General features: G+C 37.9%; 1 protein-coding gene across 2 annotated transcripts in view; it reads left to right on the top strand.

Annotated features, from left to right (window-relative positions):
* LOC131591912 (PDZ domain-containing RING finger protein 4-like) overlaps window positions 1–16,241 on the top strand; it is a 240,161-nt gene that overhangs the window by 130,246 nt on the left and 93,674 nt on the right. The window contains exon 1 of one of the 2 annotated variants that reach the window (XM_058863030.1): window positions 6,441–6,509. The exons of the other annotated variant lie outside the window; for it this stretch is intronic. Within the exon in view, the coding sequence (XP_058719013.1) occupies window positions 6,441–6,509 (69 nt within the window). Of the gene's footprint in view, window positions 1–6,440; window positions 6,510–16,241 lie in introns of those variants that run through there. 2 annotated transcript variants of the gene reach the window in all.

Raw genomic sequence — 16,241 nt, 5'->3', positions numbered from 1 at the left:
AGTTCCTTACCACTGCTCTTGTCCTCTGAACCAGTCCCTGCAGCTTCAGAACTTGAATTAATTTTGTACTGTGAGTTCAGTTTCTCATTGAGGCTTTTCATTGATATTTGACGTTGTTTGATCTGGGCCTGAACTTGGTCTTTTTTTTTTTAAATGGTCTTTATTTTTTTCTCACGCAGGCCAAAAAAAGTCATATATAATCCTCAGCTGTTGGAAAAAATCTTTTTTATTTATTAATTTTTTTAATAAATTTTGAAACAGATGTAGCTTGAAAAGCTTTGAAACTGATTAGGACAATAATAAAATGTAATTTTATAGATGTGTTTGAAGTTCAGAGTCATTATGGGATCATTACGCTGTTGGACTCTGTTGTATTAGCAGCTAACGTTAGCTAAGGAACTTTCAGTTGAAGAGATATTCTAGCTTTTTGTGCAAGAACTGGTAAATTTTGAGCATTAAAATTGAAAAAGTAAAGAGATCATGTTGCCAGTATTAGATTTCTGAAGAGGAGAATAATAAACACAGGCAAGCTATCAGCAAGGGGCTGCATGGAGGGAAATCTCAGAGCTGTTCTATCTCTCATAGCTCCCAGGAGTCGGTGAATTATGGGCTTCCTAAGAAGGTAGATGACTACTGAGCAGTTATCTGTTGCAGAATTTTCTAATACCTTTTCTGAACTCTTTTCTGTTTTTTGCTTCCTTTGAGGTTCAGTAATGCATTCCACTGTCAAATTTATTGGAAAAAAAAATACAGACTTTCTTTAGTTGTTTTAAATGTATCATCTTATTATTTCATTGTGTAATGTGGGAAGGAATTTGTTCTGTATCAGGAGAATGCATATAAAGACAGAAGGTGCAGGGAAAGTGAACTATTATCTGTTTTTCTCATTTGTGCTTCACAGCTCTTCCATTTTCTTTAAATGATTTAGAGATGGAAAGACCAGGACTGCTGACTGTATGGATAAAATATGGATATTTCTGGTGTTTGTGCAGTTTCAGTAGTTCCTGCTCCATTGTTAGTCTTTTCCTCAGGCAATTCAAGGAAACTATCCACAACTCCAAATCTATTTTCTGAGTAGATATAGTTACTTTAGAGACCATGACTGAATATTTTAGTAGTGTTCCCTTAATGTTTATTGACATGTGACTTCACATCTAAATTTATCTATAATCAGAGTTTTTTACCCACAAATTTGTTCATACACTTTAGGTTTGACTATCCTGATTAATTCTTTTTTACTTTAAATCATTTCAAGCTTATATATGAGTAATTCTACTCTGTGTATTCCATAGCGTTAAAACTCTCCAGTCAGTTAAGAGCCATCAGCATGGTTTCACATGATCGTATGGTTTAAAAAAAAGTGAAGGTGTGTGAGATGGTTTCCTTATAACTAACTAATGAGATAGAGAAATTAAGAGAAAGTCACAGTCCTTCCAGAAGATGTTAACCAAGTCCTGACTCCAACCTTTATGTATTCCTAAGGCCTTAAAATTCAGTATTAGGCATCATTTGATTTTATGCAACTGTTTCCTAATTATTTAAGCACCAGTTTAAGGGGGATAAGGAAGCCACTCAGAGTTAAAACCATGGGGAAAAGCATCCTGGACGACACTTTGAGAAAGAAATGAGAAAAAAGTCTCTGAGCAGCCTGAAGTTTGGCTAGCAAATGTGGTAAAGGAATTGTACTTTTCCCAAAGAATGCTAGCCGGCTCATTCACATTGTATTGATAGATAAATGGGTTAAAACAGGAGGGTTATTTTTTTTTTTCCTGTATAGAATAAAAAGAACAAGTAGAACTTGCATTCTAAGCAGTCATGGCAGAGAGGATTCATCATGTGCTTCCTTTCCATTTCCCTTTAGACAGGTATTTGCATTTTGGACAAGGAATCCCATAAATCCCATAGGATCCCACAGATCCCATGTCAATTTAATCATGGATGGGAAAGACAATCAATAGATATCAATAGACTGGACTTGTGTAATATGATGTTATGGGTGCTCTCTGCCTTCCAGGGGGCATTTGAGCCCAATGGAAAATTCTGCTTATGGAGCCCATTTGATTTACAGTCAGGCAGGTCTAGTCCTCAGAGAAATTACAGTCCTCCTGGGAAATACAGAACATAGGAATTCCATGTCCTGCCTCTTCTCTTGCCACCTTTAATTTTGCTGTGACTTTGACCAGTGCATGAAATCTTGGTAGCTGTGGTAAAGAATATGAGATTAAGCAAATATCTTTCCTAAATTAATGTTCCAGAGAGTATTGCATTTTGTCATGGACACAAATTCTTAGTTTTAGTGTTCATGCATTTTTAATTATGCTCTGATGACTGCAGAAAACACACAGTGCTTTTGTAAGACATTTGAGTGAGACTTTCATGTATCTACCTTTTAGGGATTGTGGTAAGATTTTCTAGTCTATTATATTTGCAAAAATCCATTTTATCAAAGCCTAAGCCCATTTAAATGACTTTGTACTTCCATGGTTTTCACCTTTGTTTAGCCTACTGGTTAATACATACAATATGTTATTTTAGAGTTCAAGCTGGCTAGGTTATATGCAAATTCTGAGTCTTAGGTTATATTTACTGAAGGTTTTTAAGTTTTTCTCTGCAATCATAGGTCTGGAAGATTCCTTGTTTTTCTAATATGCAAACTGACTGATGCAGATCACCTGATTCCAGCAGCTGAGGCTTTATGAAAAACATTAAATATCCCAATGGACTAAAAGATCTTCCCAGATTGAGGTTAAACTTTATGAGTTCAAGCCTTTGCTCAGAACACTGGGGATATGCTAAAGCTTTCTCCAGCTCCATTTTTCTTATGATACTTCTGTTTTACAGCTATGCAGCCCTTAGACTATAAATTGCATTGCCATCTGTTTTGTGAGCCAGATTTCTGGGAATTCCTCAAAATTTATATAGTAAATGCTGTGGGGTTGGTACATCAGGAGGACAGTGTGAATTCAAGGGCTTGCAAAGAAAACTTGGAATTCCACATATGCTTCACTGAGTTTGGACCAACAGCTTCACTCTCCTCACGTAAAATGAATGTTATATTTTACTCTGTGTCTTTTAGCTGTGTGATAAAGAAGATATAAACGAGTGAGTGGTCTTTAATTTGCAGTGTCATTGTCTTGAATTTTTTGCAATGATACATTTTCAAGCATGGGTGCTTATAATTAGACATTGCTGTACCTCAGTGAGGTGACTATATACCAAATGTAAGTCATCTCCTAGATACTTAAAATTAATTAGGGGACCTAAGCAACGGCATGTTGTTTGAAAATGTTGACATTTTTTGTTGTAACTCTCTTAAAATGAAACTCTGTTTGCATTATTGATTGCTGATTTGACTGTTAATTATGATATTAATTTTTATGGTAATTTTAAATTGTAGGCAATGATCATAAAGAACTCCACAATTAAGAAAAGCAATTGAAATATTATGTTATTGAAATATCTATTAATTACATATAAAATAAAAGTAACCTGATTATGTTTTTTTACCTTTTTGATCCCTTTAGCTACAAAAAGTTGGAGGGCAATAACGATGAGGAAGAGGGAAAGTAAGAAATTGCTTTCTTAGCAATGTCAAATTCAAATTGGCCAAAGCACATCACATACTTCTTTTTAGTTAATAGTTCCACCAAGTTTTGCCTTGAATGCCATTCTATGCTGCACATAGTATTTTGACAACATGTAAGATCAAATTTGCATATTTAGATGGAGCTCAGGAACCTGGAAATACACCTTTTCTTCTCTAATAAATCTATTCAGCCCTTCAGACTGTGTCCATTAGTGGCTGCAGAAGCAGAAGATAGAACCTTTTTACTCTGTGTGAGCAGAAGACAGGCACTTGATCAATTAATGGAGAAGCTTATGTTATCTCCAGAGAAGTAAACAAAACCAGAGAAAGAACAAAATAAAATAGACGCTGTAAGGGGAAACTGCTGAAAGCTTAACTGTATCTTTCCTTTGCTTATTTTGTCTATTGGTTTTTGTTGTTGTTTCTTGTGTATAACTGGAATCTTGTAATAATATGTCCTTTTTGCCTTGTTTTCTTAAGAACTAATTTTAAGAAACTATCAAAAATATAGCAGGGTAAATAGTATTTCCTTTCAATAATGTAGTTTAGCTTTCAAACTGTGTTATGTGTCAGAGGAAGAAGTTGCATGAGTGGAAGAAGAGAACACTTTCATCGAAAGATGGCATGGTTGTCCTTGCATGACTGTTGTCTTGTTCATTGATCTGACTTTCTTAAGTTCAAAATTTACACATCTGAGAATCTTTCTGCACCTCTCAATATATAAACCTTCAAAGATTGAGTTGATGTTTGCTGCATGGGTTTAAACCTCTCAGCATGAACAGCATTTCATGTGAGTGTGGAGGAGTAGAACAGAGGCTGATTCTTTCTAACAATGATGAACCTGCCTCCATGGTTCGTCTTTGAAATTCTTGGGCTTTGTAGGAAATTCATAACCAAACCTGCCTGCTCAGGTTCTTCCACCAAATGAAAATTAATTTTACTGTTCTGTTTTAGAACAGTGCTAGAAGCTGGTATGTGAAGAGCTTGCTCTATTATTGGTCATTATTTGATTCTTCCTGACTCCACACATTTATTAAAGGAGATGAAATTTAATTAAGATTTAGTCTCAACCTATTTGTAATTTACCTAGAGGTTCTAGCAAACTTTACTACTGTGCAGTGTGCAGCAGTGGTCCAGTTTTTCCTTTAGCTTTCTCTGCTTGGCTCTTATCCTGTGTATTAGGTAAAATTAGGGCCCAGGAAATTGGATTATTATATCCCAAGGGGCTGAACTGATAAGCAGCACATGATTGTTGATCTGCTTGCTCCCCAGTGTTGCTGGTGTTTGAGGTGCTGCTAGATGCAAAGCCAATTTCTTATCAATTAGTGCTCATTAGAATCATTTCCTGTTATTGATTTTAAATGTTTGACAAAGCACTTTTAGGAAACTGCACCCAAAAAAACCTAGTAGCTATACATGGCTTCTTAGTAAATGCAACTCTTTAGGGCCCAGTGTTAATCTTAACTGGTTTCATTGTTTTCCAAGTAATTATTTCTGCTTCGGATCCCACCTGCTATCCTCTCCAGATTAAAGATGTTTTGAAACAAGCACTTGATATAGTTCTTTATGAGAAAAGTTGCTGAGAAAGTATAGATTAAAAAAAATAAAAAGAAACTTTTGCTTCTTCTATCCTGTTTTGTTATGACTTGGGCTTTTTATCTTGCATAACTATCATTGGATTATATGATGTACAGTACAGGAATTAATGTCAGCCTTGAGTTATATGTGATTTTCATTGGCCTTAATATTTAACTTGTGGGTTTAGTTTCATTTTAAATGCATCTTTTCCTTTCTACATGCATTGAGAATTGTGGCACTATTAAAATCTTATTTACAAATGGTAAAATTGGATATAAAGACACATTAAAATAATAGCGTTGATACCTGGGAGTCCGAGGGTGTGTGAGTTTCTGAGAAATTTGGCTTATAATAATATAATCTGTTATACATGCAAGAAAGTGACCCGAATGTGAGATTATTTAATAAACAGTAAAATGTGTGTCTATATGTAAAAAGCACCAGGTCAGGCACACTTGCATTTCCACATATCCTATGATGAATTGTTATGGAATTATGCCTTTTATGAGTACAGTGGAATTTTGGCTAAATTTGGCAGTGTCAGAGTTGGAGCTATCAGTATAGCAATTGGGGTTCATATTCTCTCCTTTCTGTTGTTTAAATTTTTAGCAACAACAGCTCAGGTTTCACAGGCACTCTCCTAAAATGCTTACAAATATTTTAAATCTATTCTGTGATCCCTGTTGCATAAGGTGGAGACCTAATATAAGACTTGACTTGTGCTTTTCCCACCTCCATTAATGAATTAGTCTCACAATTACTGTAAAAATTGAGACAAGTGTGAGTGAAATGCATGCAGCTTAGTCTCTCTAACCTTAATAAACAGAGTTGGTATTGACACAAGTGAATTTTGTTTAACCACAGTACATTTGCTTCTTAATTAGTGAATATTCATCTGTCATCAGCAGCAGCTATGACACCCCTCCCTGCTAACACGTTCTGTCATAAATAATCAATGAGACGCTATTAATATTCATGAGTGGGAATCTGTGTAGTCATGTGCACTGATGCAGAGACAGGGGGAGTGTTGCCATGAACTGAGTCGAAACTCTGTGTGTGTATACGTGAGTGTAAGATAGTTAGGGAAAGGGAAGAAGAGCATGCTGCCACGCACTGCCCTGCCTTGTGCATCCAGCTAACAGTGGCGTGCCTGTGTGTCGGGGCTGGAGTGACTGATGAAAAACAGTAGACAAGTCTGGAGGGTGATTCCCCGTCAGTGCATTTGCCTTTCAGTGCTGGGGAAATTAGAGGCTTTGCTCTTGTGTTGCTTATTAGGATGGGCTGCAATCTGTGCACTTTTCAGAAGAGAGAGGAACACTACAAACTGCTCTATGAAGTTTCACAGGTGAGTGCAGAGGATATTACCAGCATCTCCAGAGTAAAAAATGTGTGTGCTTTACAGACAGTAAGTAGAGATGCTTTTGTTTTGCTTTGCCTTTTTCCTTTCCTTTGCAAAATTGCTAGTGAGATTGTTTGGGGGGAGGTTGGTAATTATTAGTATTTTGGGTGCCTGTTGTTTTCTGCTCGTATGCCACTCCCCCTTCAGATGACTTCCTGTGGGATTCTTTTAACATTTTTGTGCATCTTCTGCCAAGATGTCAGTCATATAGCAGCAGTCTTGTTGAACCATATCGGTGGTGTTTTAAGGGAGCCCTTGGCTTGGGTAATAAGGCTGATTTCAGATAAATTGCACTGCTGCCTCTGAAAGCCTTAGGTCTGTGATCTCAGGTATTTTTAAGTTAAGGAACAAAGTTTTTATGGCATGTCTGTTCTGGCTGAGAAGCATGTTATATTTTCAGATTAATGAATTAAAATTGAAATAATTCTGAAACATGTTGTCACCTTTAAACAGGTACTGAGCACAACAGGGTTCCATGGGTGAGATATGCTGCCTGTTAGTTCATTGTGTGTGTGTGTCATTTCTGTATACTACTAGACAAAGATCATAATCCCATTTAGGTATTTTGGTGTCTCTTTCAGCATCCTAACAGTGTAGTGCATAGCAGAGTAGCAGTCTGCTGCTGCTGTGTTCCCAGCTCCCTCAGAATAAGATGAGAAAAGACGAAACAAGTACTTCCCCATAACAGCCCATAATTTTTGCTCGGATCCTATTGAATCAGTATTTGATTTGCAGCTTTTTGTTTGTTTTTTTCCTCTTGGCATACCAGACTCTCGCATACTAAAGTTTAGTGCCTTTCAGCATCTGTTCTCTCCCTCTCTATAATTTGTTCTGGCTCTGACACATTGCCATTGATAGAGGCTGAACACTGGCAGTTTTGGACTGCACTGCTGCTGACAGGCAGTGCAGGGGGGAAAAAGCAGCTTAGAATGTTGGTGGTCTATTGGCACAGCAGCAGCTAAGTGCCCAGTGCCGACTGGTTCCCTCCGAGTTCCTCCTGACGTGATTCATTTCACAGTGGGCTAATTACAAAGTGGATTCTCTACACATGAAGCAGCCTCCTCAGTTGTGGTGTTAATGCACATTTTCATGGTAATGTGATCACAGCCTCATTAGTCAGTTTCCAGAATGATCCTCTGCATTAATTAAATATAAAAATGACTCTTTTTATCACCATAGAGAGGAAGAAGAAGATTACCATTGTTAATTACTACTGGGGGCCATACCTCTGCATCATTTTTTACCACAGAACCAGCAAGTGTATTCAATCCTAAATGAGTGTGTGTTTGCAGGTAACATTCCCATTGCCTTGCCTGGTGAAGATGGTCTCTAGGTGGAACACTTCCCTTTAGTTCAATATTTAGCCGTAATCCCATCATCATTTTTTTTCTTACAGCAATAGCACAGGGAAAAGCGTAGCAGCAGCACATTTCCCTCTCTACCCTTTCCCTCTCCCCAGCTCTGGACTGCCAAACTGATCTGAAAGTGTAAAATGGAATAGAGTGGGTCAATGTCTGCATTTCTATGCCAGGGAATAAGAAATGCAGGTTTGCTGTGAAAGAAATTAGACATTTCTTAAAGGGCTGAATGTGTGTATGGGAAAAAAGACTGTCTGGTTTAGAGCAAATGCATTTTCAAAATATTCCTTTCAGTAATGTTGCATGGTAATAAATGTGATTGGAATTATCACCAAACCCAAAGGTGAGTTTTTTAAGAGATTCGAGAGAAATTCTTCCCTCTATCTATCTTCTCTGCTATTGAGTTGGAGTGTCTGTGGATGTGAGCAACCAAGGTGCAAAATTAACAAAAGCTTTTGCTTTTTTACTCTGGTGCTTGCCAGATAAAGTGTTATCCCTGGGAGGATCTCAGGGGGGTTCCTTGGGGAGTAGAAATGCAGTGAGCCTGGTGCTGCATCTTGTGCTGTTAGGGAAATGTCACTGATAAGGTGCAGAAGGAGAGCAGAGAAATGACTTAGTGTGCTCGTTGCCAGATCCTGTGTTTATCTGTAAACTCGTCCCTGTCTTTGTTTCAGTGTGTGCAGGTCAGAGCCCAAAGGATACTGAGCATATTTTTAACCAGGTGCTGCAGTAAAGATCAGGTAGTGTCTCACATCATAACTGCTTCTATGTACAATTCTGGGAGGGGGGAGAAGGAGTAGAATATGATAAATTAAATTAAGCCAAGGCAGGCATTACTACCTGATTTGCAAATCCCTTTTTAACTCTCCAGTCCTGTAATTCCTATACCACAGGCTTGGCTCTTTCATCTACATGATTTCTGGAGAGCTTGGGACAAGTTAGCCTGTCAGGGACATGAATTGACTGAGGATGAGCTGTGGCTCACTAGCATACATGGATCAGATAGATTAATTTATATTCATATAAAGAAGCAATCCTAGCCTCATCTGCCACCTTTTCCATGCTAGGCTACCTGATAGTGTGGGTGGTCTGTGCACTCATATACTTAAAAATATAGTAAACAAAGGAAAGCATGTTTGCAGAGGAAAACCATGCAAATGCTTGCAGTGGGGCAGGTTTTCTGTGATTGTTTTAGTGAGGTCAGAATCATCATCACAGAGATTTTTGTTGTAGAGCTGCTGGAAAACGAAGGCATCTTCAGAATATGTATAATTTCTCACTCTTCCCCCCATTCCTTTACTTGTCTTTTGCTGAGATAGCAGCTCAGAGACCATGGGGACCATCTCCAAAAGCACCATTTGCTTGTGTGACAGATATGTTTATTTAGATGACTGTGTTTTGCACGCGCAGGTTGTGATCAAAATAGAAAGTCAAATAGTCATGTTTTAAGAGTGAAAACTTTAGAGATACCACTATGCATTGGTGAAGGACCCTTGTGCTTCTGAGTGCCCCATCACCAGTCCTCAGCATGGCTCAGGTTTATTTCTTGGCTTCACTGGGGGAAGGTATCAGGCATACTACCCTCCTCAAGTCCTCTCCTCCATATGCCTAGCAGTGCAGAAATGAAGGATGTCTCAATTTGAAATTTATGGCCCTACATGCTACTTCGTGGAGCACTTTAATATTATTTCCTGTGTGCTGTATAAGCAGGATTGAGCTAATGAGTGTGCATCCAGGAAGCCTATGTCAAGTCACTTAGAGAGGGTGGGATCTGGTGTATGCTCATGTCCATTAAGAGCAGACCTCTGCCATTCTCAGCTGATTTTCTCTTCCACTGCAGGGGTTAAAGAAGTGAGTTAAAGTCATTTGTTAGCAGCATGGTGAGGACTCTTCCCATTTGGCAGACAGGATAAGAGAAATATGGCTAGGATTGAAGGGAATCAGCAGTAATCTTCAATACCCTTGTTTGAGGCTCAAGAAAATGCAGATTTCCTTCAGAATATTGTGGCTGTTCAGTATTACCATTTCTGTTTGCTTGAATTTTTGTGCTTTGTTTTCAAAATATGCTATTAACCAAGAGAAAAAGAGGGGAAAGCTGGAGAGAGAACACTGCTTTTAGAGGCAAACCAAAGGATGATACGAACTTCTTTTTTGAATTACGTGTTAAGAAGCACATCTAGCTCAGGTGAGCATAGAATTGAAAGGGAGAAAGGAGAAAAGCCAGAAGGGAAAAGAAAGGCTATCTCAGATGGCTCACAAAGTCAGTGATAGAGCTGGGATTAAAACTGGAAGGTTGCACATTTACATTTGACCTGGGATAACAGTAGAACTTTCTCACAGCATTTTTAAATCCTCCGAAGACTGATTATGCTGTTTGCTTCTTATGTTGGTTTCCATAATTACCATAAAGCTCAAATTTTTACCAGTTTAGAGTTCTGATTTTATGTTCATTTTGATATCCCTTGGGCTTCTTGAAGTTCTAAGTTCTAGTGGTACATCTCTTCAAACTCAAAGCTGCTCACAAGAGACATCAAGCCTGCCCAATGAAAGAGCAGAGTCACTTTTGCAAGTTTCAGGAGATGCTGCTTGTAGCTGGCATTGGAATTTGGAAGACTGGGGGCCATGCAGTGCTCCTTAGCACTGGGACCTGTCTTGATGAAGCTTGAGTTTTTTCCAAAGATTAATTAACTAGATGATGCGATACTGATTTTCCCCTTGAACCAACCTTCAGCCACTAATATTCTCTTTTGGTACTTGTTCCATGTGAGGTTGACAACATGACAACTCCTCAGTGTGGTGGTTGCCATTAGCTGTCATCCTTTTCTACCTGCCACAACTTCTGTGTACCTTTGTTTGCTGTATATCAATGCCTCCTCCAAATGCCCCTTAGGAATTTCACCAGCTATGGGAAAGTAATAGCTTGTGTTGCATCAGCACAAACACATTTTTGGTTTATATCTAAGCTCTCTTTTTATTAGAAATTCTGTAGCAGCGTACTTTTATCTCTGGAGAATATAAAAGAAAAAAATCTGAATTTAATTTTCTGTAAATTAGCTGAATTATCTGAGTTTAATTAAATCAGTAGCAAAAGTAGATCTGGTTTGATCTTACTGCATTTTCTTTCTTTTTCTTCTTGCTCCTCTAAATTTTTTAAACAAGCAAGTGATAACCCCCTGATTCTTCTTTATTTTCTAAGTAGCTCTTGTGAATTCTCATTTATCTGTTTGAAAAGTTAAAAAATAAAAGTCAACAAACTTGTGGGAGTACTGTTTCAGTTTAACTGAACAATTTTAGAGACCTGCTTTATGTAATTCCCCTCAAAAATGCACTGTCTCATATTAGTAATGAATGATGAAAATGGGATCAAGTAAAGCTTGTCATATATTTCTAGCCATGGCCTAAAAACTTTCTTGGCATTTCTTTAAAGAACCTCTGCTGAAATGAAAAGACGGAAAAATGAGTTCAAAAATTTGACTTCTTTTATAGATAGGAGATTATCTTTGTGGTTTCCTTGTTCTTCTGTTTCCGTGATTATTTACTTCACACCAATAATTAAGCAGCATGAGACAATAGAAATTAAATCATAGAAATAATCCCATTGCCATAATGTTTCTGCAGTGTCATGACACTCCTAACAACTTGCTCCTGGTAGAGGAGCTCACTTTCCCTCTCTGCACAGTGTGCCATCCAGGGATTGATCCAGGGAGCATTGGCTGCCAGCAGCAGCTGTCCCCAGAGCCCTGGGCACCCACTCCTCAGCTCTGCTTTGAGTCACCACACACCAATTGCTTAAAAGAGAAAAGACATCTTTCAGGTCACCTCTTGTCTGACTTTAGGCTCTTACCACAGAGCTCTGTTTGGGCCTGAAGGCTCCCTGAGGAGTCCTGGAGGATTGGGATTTGGGTCTGGGAACATACAGACTGCTTGAAATAACCAGCTCTGGCTGGCTGATTGGAGAGTGGCTGTAGAGAAGGCATCCATGTGTACAACTATATATGTAAGGAAGTTGTCATCTGGTTCTGTAAAAGCCTAAACCTGTTAGCAGGAGTTTTTTTGATCATTCTTTTGAACATGACATCTGAATTACATGCCAAGTACCTAAGTATTATTTTTGATTTCAAACCAACAGGCGATAAACCACATTTTTTTCCTGGCTAAATCCAGGGAACTCTGAAGCGTTACCACCGACTTCATGGGCCAGGCTTTCATTTTCTGTTCTTATTTACTGTCTTTTAAAAGGCATATAGCTCCTCAAGAGGAAAGATAGAGTCATCCTGAGATAAGAAAGAAGACAATATATGTGAGATAAGAATTCAAGGCATGGGTAAAACACAGGCAGCTATAAAAAGCCATACTGAGATTATATCTGTAATCTGCAGGGATATTCTGTGATTCTACAATTCTATATGCAATGCCATGAATTTTTTAAAAAAAAAAATTAGTACCTGTTTCAGGTACTGAATTGCATGACTTTCTCTCATTTTATTGTTTGTTCCTTGCATCTTGATTTTAGCAATGGAGATTAAGGATTTTTTTAATTATCAGATTTTTATACATTTTTACAGAGCCATCCTTTCTTGAGGCTTGCTTCCTGATGTGATTTGGTGTGGATATAATCCTTAGGCCTACGGCAAAATGTATCTTTATGTGAGTTCTGTACATCAGTGATGTGATGAAGCCAGTCTTGCTACCTTGAGCATTCTGTCAAATAAGAAGCATATTTTAGAGGCTCAGTATTTTTGTTATATGGCTCATTGAAGAGGAAGGGCATTAAAATGTCAACCAAGTACTCTACCATGTATGTGGGGTTAACTGACAGTAGGTTGTTTCACCAATTTTCTCTCAGGATCTGAGAATTTAATGGAGATATATACAGAAGGGCTTGGTGATAACGAGCAGTTTTCCATCCCTAGAGATTTACTGAGGTCATATAAAAATAATTTTTAAAAATACTGAAAAAATCTCCGATCTTTGGCTTTAAGACTATTTAGCTTCAGATTATGTTTGACCTTTTATTTTAAATGGCATGAGCTTTTTGTAATAGTATTTACTTTTCTTTCAACCCCATAACTTTGAATCCCCTGGCTAATTTCAATCACAAAGGCTTTTCTCATCTTTTAGTTTATTGCAAAGTAGTTTGCTGATACTCTTAAATAGATTTCTTTTTCAAGTGCAGAAAGATTTTCGAGTTTGCTAACATCACCTCAAAATATCAAGACATGAAAGCATTTAAGAATTTCTGTTCTGATTACTCTTGATACACTTTGTGGTTGCAGTGAAGATAGTTCCTTTTCTATTTTTTGTGTAATAAGCTTGTCTTTTGTTTTACTTTGCTCAATAACTGCAACAAAAATGAGTCTGTTAAGAGAGGATATTAAATCAGCTACTGTTCAAAGGTTATCTATAATATTATTATAACAAATAGTGCGTCAGAAAGAGAATTTTGAAAATACTTGTATGCCATTTCTAGGACTGGACCTAGAAATGGAATTGCAGTATCTTTGTGTAAAGCACTGCAAAGTGTCTTCTATAATTGTTTGTATTTTAGTTTGAAATACTGCTGTGGAGAGGCAGAGAACAAGGTGACTCTTTGACCATTTCTGCATAATAGGATGATGTAGACTTCCATGACACTCACTGTTGTGAGTTTTTATTGTTTAACTTTGAGGAAGTTAGGACATTTTACGTGTTCTTCTCTCAGGTGGAAAAAATAATACATTCTTTTCTTCTCCACTATAGAGGTTGGCGGTTTTGTTTGTTTATATGTTGAAAACTGAAAAAAACCCAAACACTGGTAATCAGCAAAGTGCAGGAAAATAAACAATTTTTTTTTGTCATCTGATTCTTTATGGTAATGGTTATTCTCTAGAGGTTTTGACCATGACGTTTGACCTCTGAAAAAACATAAGCACAGTGGAACAAGTAATCTTCCAAACTACCACATCACACATCGAATTCCTGTGCTTCAGGTATATTACTGTCAGAGTTGAACCTGAGAGGATTCAATCTGCAAAAAGTCTACAAGTATCTTTAATTTGTAGAGATAAAACTTAGTTTTTGGGTTCTTCACCCAGCTGGAGAATTCTTTCTTTCATGTCTTTCAGTATTTGGGGGGAGGGGGGGAAGGGCTGTTTGGGTGTTTTTCCTAGCTCCTGGAATTCTAATCAGTCTCACTCATGAAAAAAGAAAAGCTTGTAAGTATCAATCTGGTTTAATAATTCAGTTTATGAAATTTAAAAGGAATTGGGATGAACTTGAAAGATAATGTTTAGAAACAGTCTTACTCTGGTTTGATACTCTTCTGCATATCTAGGGTTGGCAGCACTGTTTGAGAGGTGAGGCTGAAGCCCAGCCACACGGGATTGTCAGCGGTGCATGGCCCTGAGGAGGAGGATGTGGTCTGGCTCTGTTCTCTCGGGGCTTGCCCAGAGACATCAGTGCCAACAGGAGCCAGCCACGGCTGTTTCAGCACAGCTCAGACCCGTGCTGCTCCTGCCAGGATCAGACATGCCCTGAGACCATCCTGCTTGCAAGTGTCAGTGCAGCTTCCTTGTCCATGGCATCCAACTGCTGAAGCTCCTGGGAAAGAGCCACAAACTTGTTCCATGTTCAGTTGCTCTATAATGGCAGAAATGTCATGTCCTGCAGTGCCAGAACCTGCGTCCTGAGGACCACGGGGAGCGTGGGATAGGGTGAACTTGGCTAAATCCTCATGATTTAGAGAAAAGGATTCTTTTTGGTTGTCTGTAATATAACAGAGCAATTGACTGACTTATGTTATATGTTTGAATGTATTTGTAATGTGCTTTTTGCATATTATAGTGATGAATTTGCAGGGGAAGCTGCTCAGGGAACAATCATTATTCAGGTCTTTGACTTCCCCATGGCCAGAATGTGAAATATTCAGATTCCTCATGATATCTGGGGTCATAGGAGCTGCCAGCTCAAAATAAATTTTAATGGAAGAAAAGGTTGATTATTAGTTAAAGTTTAGCATTTGGAATGTATTCTCAGAAGTCAAGGTTGCTAAAAGTGGGATGGCATCTTTCATTGCAGTATAGTTTTTCACTTGAAATTGTCATGTAGTCTACTATTACTGTTGGGAAAGACAGAGACACATAAGTTTATAAATGAGGAATACAGTAAGTCTACTTCTCACTAAGAAATATAATTCCATAAAAATCAAAATGCCTCATAAAAAATTTAGATATTTCATCAAACATGGGCTTACAGAAAAAAACGTAGGGCAAAAAATTCCAGAAATGCCTGGATGTTATTTATATATCATCATAATTGAATATTTAGGTTGATTCACTTCTGAAACATATTCAATAGTTTGTAAAACAGTTATTTCATGTAGTATGAAATTTGGAAGACAAAAGTGAGTCAAGTTTTCCTTTATCTAAATTTGCTTTGCTCTTCCCAGAGTTAGGTGTACTGTTTGAGAAATCTCAGAACTTCTCTTAATGTGGAATTTCCATTCTGTGTGGATTTCCCATTCTGGAATATGTGACTTACTGGTAGAGACTCCTGTCTACGTGCAATTGTATTTACTAACATACACTTGTAGAGATTTGTTCAAAAGCAGTCTCTGTCTTGTGGGAGAGGAGGAAAGTAGCAAGAACCACTGTAGCAGCTGTAAACAGCTTCCAGTAAGGTACTTGACAGAAAAAGAATACACCATCCTATCAGCAGTTCATGTTATGATGCCAGAGAGGGATGTTGCTTTATTTAAGAGAATTTGTGAAAAGCTGTCCTTCTGCTTTCTGGATATTGCACACCACTGGGTATATATTGAGGTGTAGGGCCTGCTTGGTGCAGCAGTGGGACTTGGAGGTCTGGCTCTAATTCCTTCTCTTGTGGGTATATTTTAAGAGGTTCTGGTTTCTCTTTTCCAGTTCTTGTATAAAGTTCGATATTATTTAAAGCTTAAAGATTACCTGTAGAGATCACGGCAAATGGCAAATGAAGAAACTGAATTAGTGTTGCCTAATAATGATGATAGTGATCACAATAACCATCACAAAGTGCTAGATAGAGCCCCTTAGCATTTACTGGTAAAGTTATAACCCTAGTGGCTCCTTACAGTAGAGTGTGCAGGCCTGCCTGCATTTCCAGTGCTTCCTCAACATACAGAAAGGGTTTGACTCAGTTTGTGGGATGACTGTTTTTTCCTTCACTGTACATTAAACTTCAGTTTTCATAGGAATTTTCATTACAATTTTCCCAGAACTACTTCACAGGCAGCTAATGGGAAATGCTGCTTTTTTTATTCATATATTTTGTTGTATTATGCACATCAGAGGCCTTTTAGTGTGAA

This window comes from Poecile atricapillus, chromosome W, assembly GCF_030490865.1.
Source record: "Poecile atricapillus isolate bPoeAtr1 chromosome W, bPoeAtr1.hap1, whole genome shotgun sequence".
NCBI lineage: Eukaryota > Metazoa > Chordata > Aves > Passeriformes > Paridae > Poecile > Poecile atricapillus.
The sequence above is the reverse complement of the archived record's forward strand: the minus strand, read 5'-3'. Positions and strand labels throughout refer to the sequence as shown.